The 10,569-nt window shown below is 38.6% G+C and overlaps 1 protein-coding gene across 1 annotated transcript; it reads right to left on the reverse strand.

Annotated features, from left to right (window-relative positions):
- Positions 1 to 2,825: 2,825 nt before the first annotated feature.
- On the reverse strand, positions 2,826 to 3,223 carry LOC124983692 (60S ribosomal protein L35a-like). The gene has a single exon (XM_047551153.1). It carries the CDS (start codon positions 3,176 to 3,178, stop codon positions 2,846 to 2,848), a length of 333 nt encoding a protein of 110 aa, XP_047407109.1. The 5' UTR covers positions 3,179 to 3,223; the 3' UTR covers positions 2,826 to 2,845.
- Between the last annotated feature and the right edge of the window lie 7,346 nt (positions 3,224 to 10,569).

Genomic DNA, 10,569 nt, shown 5'->3' on the forward strand with positions numbered 1-10,569 from the left:
GTGACCTTTGTAGACTATACAAATGGTACCTCTTCCCCTCTAACTTTCAGTTGTGTTCAATATATGGGAGACCTTACCAGGAGATTGAAGATCAGGAAGGACGTGATAGTTGGAACAGCTGTCAGGTGACCCTCTCCTGCTGTTACAGATCTTTCTCTGCATGTCAGCTACTGATGGCTCCTTTTATCCCTTCAGGGTCCCTACTGTTCCTTGCCTTACAGAGCTTCACCATCCCCAAGTAGTTTCTTTCTACCCTGCCCACACCCTTATGAATGGTTACTCCATTAAACTCTCCCCCTTTTCCCCAGTGAATGTGTCATCTGCTGCCTCCCAGTTTCTGGCTGACATATCTTCCTAGAGATTTTCAAAGTAATCTCTGTACTCCTGAGTATTACCAGCCCCTTTCCACCTCTCACATATACATATGGGTCATAATTTGAGTTATTATTAGTGAAGCATTTACATCAGGGGTTAGTACATATTACTATGTACTCAACAATTGTCAACTCTCCACTGATCCCCAACCTAATACTCCATTTGAGGTACTATTAGCCCTATTTATTATCTGTTAAGGTTTAGATGTGGCATCCCCCAAAAGTTCACATGTGAGACCATACAAGAAGGTTTGGAGGAGAAATGATTGGGTCTTAACATAATCAGTGAATGAATCTCTGATGGGATTAACTGAGTGGTAACTAGAGGCAGGTGGGGTGTTGCTGGAGGAAGTGGTTCATTGGGGACATAGCTAGGGGTTTGTATTCTGTATCTGGAGAGTGGAATCTCTCTCTTTCTGCTTTCTGATCAGCATGTGAGCTGCTTCCCTCCATCACATTCTTCCGCCATGTTGTTCTGCCTCACCTAGAGACCTAAGGACTAGAGCCAGCTGTCTATGGATTGAGACCTCTGAAACCATGAGCCCTCAAATAAACTTTTCTTCCCCTAAAATTGTTCTGGTCAGATCTTTTAGTCACAGCAGTGAAAAGGCTGACTAAAACATTATCCTTATTTTTCTTCCCTTACTGGTTCCACTGAGGTTAAGTAACTCTTGCCCCTCATGGCAGTCAGTCAAGCATGGTGGAGCATGCCTGTAATCCCAGCTAACAGGGAATAGGTAGACTGAATTGCTTGAGCCTAGGAGTTCAAGTCCAGTCTGGGCAACACAGCCAAACCCCACCTCTAAAGAGATGAAAGCAAAACAAACAGCAACAACCACAAACTATAAAACCTCAAAATGGCACAGTAAGGAAGTGACGTATTTGAGTGTCAAACCAAGATGTATCGCACTGCACCTTACCACACCACTTCCGACTACATCATGATGGAATCTTATTTACATTTGTACCCCTCCCACTGCCTTCTACAGCAGCCTCCACAGAGTAACTGCATTAAAAACATTTGTTGAATAATGGAATGAATAAATGGTCATCGCTTATATATTTACTTAGTTGCTAAAATAAATAATGATTACTAATTTTGAGTCCCATTAGCCTAGAAAAAGTGGTTGTTGATGATGAAAAGTACTTCTACTTTTATTAATATTACTATATTTTGCTGAAGTCCGGCCCCTCACTTGGACTTTACTTTTCAATTTCACCTTTAGTGATTTCCAAAAATAAATCATTAAAAACACAAACACATTTTACAAAACACAAATTAAAATCATTTGTAATAAACATTTTAAGATCATGGTGAAGCCTACTTATTTTTCAAACACATTTTCATCAAGCGTTAAGAAGTGTTTCATGGCAAGCTACCGGGTAGTTCTTAGATGTTTTTACTTTTTAAATCAGGTATGTGACTCACTACGATTGCAGGTTTCTAAATGCCAAGCTCCAGCTTGAGTCCAAATGTATGGCCTCAATGTATAATAAAATTCCAAGTCCCTGTTTTTCTATTTTTAAAAATACAGTTTAAGTTTTTCCTTAGTTAACTCAATAAATGTTAAAATAATATTGAAAATACAGAAATGTGTAAATGAATTTAAAAATTAATTATCCATAATCACACTGCACCAAAACAATAATAATATTTGAATGTATTTTATTCATTTAAAAAAATTTTTTGGCCATTATCTGATCATACTAGGAATGTGTACATGAGCATATAAAATAGGCTTACTGTTCCAGCCTTGACTGAATCTTGAGGGAATGAACAAAAGAACAAAACTCAGTTTGCATGAGATGTCTGCAGGGCTCAAACATGCAACATCTGAGCACTGAGTGACCATGAGTGGTGGTGTAGAGTGACTTCAAATGCCCAGTGGCAATGACGCTAGAGGTGGCTCCCCAAGTAGCTGATCTCTGTGACATGCTCTTGAGTCCATTTTGCCTCCTTTTAGTTTCTATCTATTTCCTAAGCTTCAGGTTCTCAAGATGTTAAGTCAATTTTGTGAGTTCCATTATAGCCTCCCAACAAATTTCTTTATAGTTTGTGTCAATTTGAGTCTGGTTTCTTTAAACTGTGGCAGAATGCATCCTAAACGGTGTTTTAAGGTGAATCTCTGAATTTACCAATGTTAGACTATTTTTTGACTTATAAAAACTTCAATTTCATATGGTTTAACCTAACAATCTGCCAACAGCAAGTGTAGTGCTTGAAAAGTAGACTGACTGATTCAAGGAAAGGCAAGAGCAGATATAATGATGCATCACCTTTCTAGGTTTGGAAGTCTCACTTAGCCATAGTTGGTCTATCCAATTATTTCTAAAGTGGAATATATAAATCTATTCATTGGGTTATGGAAAGGTATTTGCATACTTTTATAATTTTTATTTTTTTATTTTTTATTTATTTTTTATTTTTATTTTTTTACAAGAGCACCAATCCATTTTTATTTTCTATTAGTTTAAATTCTTGAGGGGTACAGCATCACACGGATTCTGTGTCCAATGGCCTTAGCAGGAAGGTTGCTTCGGAATTTGGCCCGAACCATGCCACTGTTTCCATGGGCATGGGTTATCTTTCCCCAGATTACTCTGGTTTTGTTTGGTTTGCCACCAGGAGTCACTGTGTTATTTTTTGCTTTATACACATAAGCACATCTCTTGCCCAAGTAGAATTCAGTTTCATCTCTGGCATAAACACCTTCAATTTTTAGAAGAGCTGTGTGCTCCCTTTGGTTCCGGAGACCCCGCTTATAGCCAGCAAAAATGGCTTTGCACCACAGCCTTCCAGACATATTTGCCTTCTAGAAGTCCTGTTCTCAGCGGGCCTCCACAGGCTCCAAGATGGCGGAAAAAAGCTATAATTTTTATTTTAAAAGTTGAAAAATTAAGCTTCACTAACACTTAACACGTGGATCAGTTTACCTGTCACACGGTTTCATGACAACCAAGGTATGAAACAAACATGAATCCAGGTTTAGTGAGGCTTGATACTTCTGTATTTTAGAGGCTTTCTTACAGAGAATTTTAAAATATTGCCAGGTACTGTGGTGCATGCCTGTAATTCCAGTGGCTCTGGAGGCTGAGGCCCGAGGATCATGAGTTCAAAGTCAGCCTTAGCAAAAAGCAAGGCGCTAAGTAATTCCATGAGACTGTGTCTCTAAATAAAGTACAAAATAGGACAGGGGCTCAGTGGTCAAGTGCCCCTGAGTTCAATACCTGATACCACTCCAAAAAAAAGAATTTTAAAATATGAATACAAAATAAAGTATGAAGTACAGTGATGTGCTGCATAACAATGGTTTGGTCAACAACAGATCACATATGTGATAGTGGTCTTATAGGACTGTTATGGAGCTGAAAAATTCCTATTGCATAATATTTTTTTGTATCTTTTCTATGCTTAGGTATGTTTAGATACATACCATTGTGTTACAATTGCCCACAGTAGTCAGTACAGTAACATGCCCTGAAGGTTTGTAGCCTAGGGTCAATAGGCTGCACCAAAGAGCCTAGGTGTGTGGTAGGCTATAACACCTAGGTTTGTGGAAGTACACTCTATCATGTTTGCACAATGACAAAATCACCTTACAATGCATCTCTCAGAACATAGCTCATCGTTCAGTGATGCACGACTGTATGTAGTTATTTAAAAGAAGAAAATAACCAGGAATTTCAGTTTCATGTGGTTTTATCACAAGGAAGAAAATGTATAGTGAATTGGTAATCTTACATGACCAATTATTTAGTGTACTCCTTCCAGTAGAGACTTCCATTTTGCTTAGGCAAGAATGAGAACCAAATCTTCTGCTTAAAATTTTGCATGTCTCACAATTAAACCCATGTTCCACGGACCAGTATCTGGTTCCAAACATTTTAAACTGTTTCTCTTCCACTGTGCACATCCTTCTGGTACCGTAGCATGGTTGAACGCATTCAGATCATAAGACGACTTCTGTCCTTGCATCTTTGTATCACAGAAGCTGTCAGAGTTAGCATAGTAGCAGTAAAAATATTCCTGGAAACCATTTCTATACTAAGATACCTAAAAATAACTTCCACATAAATATCTTCCAGTAAACCCAAACTAAATGCATCCATTCAAATGGCACTTAGATCCAAAAAGATGCCTGCTGACACCCCATCCCCTGCATGTGTGTTTGGGGGTTGTGAAAGAGGGAAAAGTTGAATAGAAAGAGTGTCTAAAACAAATTGTGGAAGATATTCATTAAAGTGGAAGGTTTTGAATCATTAACTTCTTTAGCTACCTAGAAATTCCTCCTTTGGTATATAGGAAAATCCGAGGGAAAATGGGGGAAATTCCACAATTCAGAGTATTCTAAGGTAATACCTTCCTAAAGATACAGAAAACACTTCACCTGAAATGTATTGTGACGCATGACAGTTTATGTGAGCCCAGATAAATGGACTTATGAATTATGTTTTCTAGTTTTAAATAAGTTAACCATCAAAAAAGGCACAAGTGTCAGCTTGGTGCAGTGGCGCACATATAATCCCAGCAACTCAGGAGGCTGAGTACAGGAGGATTGCAAGTTCAAAGTCAGTCTCAGCAAAAGTGAGGCACTAAGCAACTCAGTGAGACCCTGTCTCTAAATAAAATACAAAATAGGGCTGGGGAGATGGTTCAGTGGCAAGTGCCCCTGAGTTCAATCCCCAGTAGCGCTCCCCCACAAAAATGCACAAGTGTCTTTAAAATATTCCTAAGAAATACTGTTTCACAGCTAATACTAGTAATAAAAGTACAAGTAAAAGATGAGAAAATGACAGAGCCTATATTTCTGATACTTCTACGAATTTTTGTTGACTACATAGTGAAATGAAGATGATGATGTAATCAGATTTGAAAGAGTTGGCCCCAAAACTTCAAAACTTTCAAGGAAACTATTTGAAATGTGGATTTTATCTAATAATGATAATATGAGGCAATTATGATTGGTTAAACATTTTAAAATCTTATTTCATTCTTTAAAATTCTATATTTAGATTGAGTTCATGATATAAAAAGTTAACATAAAACACCATAAAAAAATAATACCTAAGTTTACATATATTATGCTTACATGTTTTAAAATGTTATACTAATAGGGGTGAGTTATACTAATAAAAGCTAAACTATGAGCTGGGGCTGTAGCTCAGTGGCAGAGTGCCTGCCTAGTGTGTGTGAGGCACTGGGTTCAATCCTTAGCACCACATAAAAATAAATTAATTAAATAAAGTCATTCTGTCCATCTACAACTACAAAAAAAATTTTTTTAAAAAAACTAAACTATGAGCCATAGTAATTGGAACGCAAATCATGTTCCCGCAGAGATTATAGCATTGAGCCAGGTATAGTGTTGCCTGTATACCTGTAATCCCTGCACTTAAGAGGTTGAGGCAGGAGGATCCCAAGTACCAGGTCAGTTTCTGCAACTTAGTGAGACCCTGTCTCAAAATTTTAAAAAAAGGGGCTCGGGATGTGGTTTGATGATAAGGCACCCTTGGGTTCAATACCCAGTACCAAAACAACAACAACAAAACAAATAGAACACACACACACACACACACACACACATACACGCGTGCGCGCGCGAGACAGAGAGAGAGAGAGAGAGAGAGAGAGAGGGAAGAAAGAGATGATATCATTGGCTTATTTGAAGTAAGGTGGAATGACAGTAAGTGTTAAATACTTATGGATTTACATTTGTCTTTACTACCCATCATTCCTTAGTTTTATATGTTACTATCCACTAGGTAGAATGTGTTAGACATCCTTTGGGGTGTCTGCCTAGCTCAAAGTACCCATCTTTCACTGAGAATTCACAAAATAGGATTTGTCCACTGTGTTTTGGCTTGGTAGGTTTTGCTCTCCATTGCTTGGGGATCAAGTTAAGACCTTGAACATGCTAGGCCTAGAACAGCTACCACTGAACTATACCCCCCAGCCATATTTTTATTCTGACTGCCTCTAGAAATTTTTGATTGGCCTAAGAGTAGACTCCTACAAAAATTGAACTAAACAGTTGCTTTCTCTTTAGATTTTGTCACTGAAACCAAGACAGTGCCCATTTTCTTGGATGGCAGCTGTTTGAACCCTGTAACAGGTTGCCATTGTTGCAAAGTCACATGCATTAAAAAAAAAAAAAAAAAAACAAAGGAAAGCTCTTTGTACAGAGAAGCAGAGATTGTAAAGAACCTTAGCTCATTATTATCCCCTTTCTTTTCTACTCTTTCAAAATATTTTGATTTTATATTGTTTACATTGCTAGAGTAAGGCAATTGCAGGAATGGGGCCACAGCCAGGTAAAGTAGGAAGCTATTAAAGAGAAGATAATGCATTCTCTCCTGGAGCCTCTAGAAAGAATATAGCCTTGCTGACACTTTGATAGGCCTAGTGAGACCTATTTTGGACTTATGACCTCTAGAACTATAAGAAAGTAAATGTGATTTTTTAAAAAATTGTTTTAGTTTTTGATGGACCTTTATTTAATTTATTTATATGTGGTGCTGAGAATCAAACCTATTGCCTTATACATACTAGGCAAGGCTCTACCACTGAGCTACAGCCCTGGCCCCAAATGTGTTGTTTTAAGCCACTAAATTTGTAGTAATTTATTATAGTAACAATAAGAAACTAATATAGGTGAGCTAAAAGGCAGTTCATTTGCAACATTTAACTTACCATCATTCAAATTCTTCTTAAGGAATATTTAACTTTCAGTTCTATATAGATTTGACTAAGAGAATTTCAAAATTGGGGGACCTAATGAAGAAATTGAGGTAAAAGACTTGTCAAATGTTACTTGGCTAGTCAGTTGTTGAGCCAGGATAAGATCCCAAGTCTCCAACTTCTTACCTATGTACAGTGGTAACCATAAAATGTCCAACAAAGAGGTTGGTTTGTAGAAGGTACTCGATAAGTGCTCAAGTGTTTGTTATTACACATTTTTCCTTGTAATCTACACTAATATTTCATTCTTTTGAAAACTACCTACTCAGGAGGTATCTGGCAGTCACATTTAAAAATGTCAAAAAGCTAAGAAGATAGTGAATGAATGAATCACCTGCCAAGAAGCAGAAGAGAATAGGATGCATTAAGAGTATTTCTGGGGCTGGGGAGATAGCTCAGTTGGTAGAGTGCTTGCCTTGCAAGCATAAGGCCCTGGGTTTGATCCCCAGCACCACAAAAAAGGGAAAAAAAAAGTAATTCTGCCCTAGGGCATTATCATAATCCAAAAAGATGGCTTGAGACAGCTATACTTTTGACATCTAGGAGAACAAAATATGGATGGAGTCTAAAACCTTCCAACAGTGGTGACCCTGATAAAGCATGTTTTTAGGCTGGTGCTTGGAAGTAAAGTTGAAATAACAGACAAGGCTGAAAAGTTGACAATTAATTAGATGCTATAGAAATAAACCTTAATAATTTAACTTAATACTCTAACTAAAAAAAATTTAGTTATAGATGACCCAATATTTTATTGGTTTGTTTTTTTAATGCGGTGCTGAGGATGGAACCCAGTGCCTCACACATGCTAGGCAAGTACTCTACCACTGAGCCACAAAAAAGAATCAAACAGAAATTCCAGAACCTAAAATTACAAAAATAATTGCAAAATTAATATCTCAATAGATAAATTAACATCACAGAAGAGAGAATCAGTAATCTAGCAAACATATCAGAAAACAAGCTACCCCAAAAGAAGTATAGGGAGACAAAAGAATGGGAGTGGGGGGAAAAAGCTAACCAATCCTAATAACTAGTGATTATAGTCCCAGTACTCAGGAGGCTGAGTGGGAGGATCACTTGACTCAAGGTGTTTGAGACCAACCTGGGTAACATATCCAGCCTCTGTCCCTCCCCCCACCCTCCTGCACAAAAGGAAAAAAAAAAAAAGAGTTGTAGAAAGGGAGGGCATAAGCAATATTTGAAGAAGTAATAGCTGAGAATTTTCTTCCTTCTTTTTGTTTTTTGTTTTACACAGCATCATATACATATTTATTCATTTTCTAGAATACAGTCTCTCTCACTCTCTTGTCCCATTACAAGAAAGGGAAATTTCTTCAATGGTTCCATAACCTCTAATTCTAGTTAACATTAAGTTAATACTACAGGCTTTTCTCCTAGAAACTAAAGTGATTCCTCTATCTGGAGAGGATAAAATTAAAAAAGATGACGAAGAATTTTCCAGAACTCATAAACTATGTCAACCCATATATTTAAAACCTGCAGTGAAACTAAAGCATCATAAAAAACACAATGAACCTCCAAATACAATAGTGAAAGAGCAGAAAACCAAAGTCTAAGAAAAAAAAATCTTAAAAGCATCTAGAAAAAAAGGACTAATTGCCTTCAAAGAAACAGTAGACCCACTGACAGCTGACCTTTCATAGGCAACAATGGAAGTCAGAACCTTGGAATGATTTTTGTGTACTGCAAAGAACATAAACTGCTTCTCTTGCCACATCTCCTCTTACTCTATTGTTTTCCTCTTTCACTTACAAAGGACTCTCATGATGACTTTGGTATCACCAGACAATCAAGGATAATCTCTCTGTCTCAAAATCCTTAACTTAATCACATCTGCAAAGTCTGTTTTGCCTTTTAAGGTAACATACACAGGTTCCAGGGATCAGATAGGAACATCTGTGGTGGGCCATTATTCTGCCTACTACATTGCCAACCTAAAATTGCTCTCATTCAGTGGCTCTTTTTCTCCCTAATTCCCCATGGAAGAAAGCAAATTAGTATTTCCAAGAAGCAGAAGAGGGGTTACTTTGCATAGTATCTCATTTAATCGACCATCGGTCTTAGACTTTGGTTAGGTAGACATTAACCAATATTAAAGATTCTGAGACTGAAGATAAGAGTAATTTGATTGAGGTCATCTAACTTGTTAAACATCTGATTCGAAATTTGGACCCTGATTACCAGACTGGTTTCCACTATATCCAAAACAGATGTTGCTTGACTTATTATAGAATTTCTGATCAGTCTGTCTCTGAGGAAACACTCAAATGTGTGGGGTATTCATTTATTTATTTGGTACCAGGAATTGAACCCGGGGGGCGGGGGGGCTTTACCATTGAGTCACATCCCTAGTCCTTTTTTACTTTTTATTTTGAGACAAGCTCTAAGTTGCTTAGGGCCTCCCTAAATTGCTGAGACTGGCCTTGAATTTGTAATCCTCTTGTCTCAGCCTACCTACCGCTGGCCGGCTGGCCGCTAGAAATTAAGGCGGGAGCTACCTTCTCCATCTAATGTGTGGGGTTTTAAATTACAAAGAAAAAAAATGCTTGGGGTGGTGGGTGGGGGTTCAAACTGGAGAGAGATCTTTGACTAAAATATTGGTGGCAAAAAGCTCTTTATTGATTCTGTGATCTCGGCTAAATCAGTTACGTTCCTTTGGGTCTCAGTTCTTGCATCTGTAAAACGGGTAGTTTTGATCTAATAGCACCTTTTCAGCTCTCCTTCGGCTTGGACATTCTATGAGTCTAAGAAAAAAAAAGCCCCCGGCCTCAGGATACCTCTACCTTGTGTAGGCTCTAAGATGAAGTTAGAATCATCTGAACTATGCCAGAGAAGACCAACAGCAGAGCTGAGGGGGAAAAAATACAGGCAAGTGGAGGCAGAGATGGGGGAGGAGAGTTGGAAGGAACTGATGACTATGACTGATGGTAAGAGATGGAAACATAAAAAGTATGCAAATAACTCAAAATAACCACCAACGGGTATGTAGCGCTTACGATGCAAATAAAACTGCTGTTCTGAAGATGCAGGAATAGGCATTGTTTCTGGTCTCGAGGCGCTCACAGAATGCAGGGGATTGCTTTCTATTTAATCGTGGACATATAACCCTCACCTCTAGAAGCCCTGGGTGTGAGAAATGCATGAAAATTTGAGAACGAAAATATTTTTGTAAATGTTTGTGTGATAGAGGCAACGTGAAAGGACAGTCTCTGGAAACAAACGGGACCCACTGGTATGCGGGATGCGCTAGCAGGACAAGGAAACTGTCCCCCAGCTGCTCCGCCCCCGGACTTAGCCCAGACACAAAAGAAACCGGGTCTGAGCTCTGAAACGCAGCCTTCCCCCTCAGCCTCGAAGCTGCTGGGCTGCAGAGCCCCAGCCACCCGGGCCCCCACCCCCGCCCCCGTCCCTCGGGCCTCGGAAGTGACGCAGCGC

The sequence above is a fragment of the Sciurus carolinensis genome, chromosome 4, assembly GCF_902686445.1.
Source record: "Sciurus carolinensis chromosome 4, mSciCar1.2, whole genome shotgun sequence".
Taxonomy (NCBI): domain Eukaryota; kingdom Metazoa; phylum Chordata; class Mammalia; order Rodentia; family Sciuridae; genus Sciurus; species Sciurus carolinensis.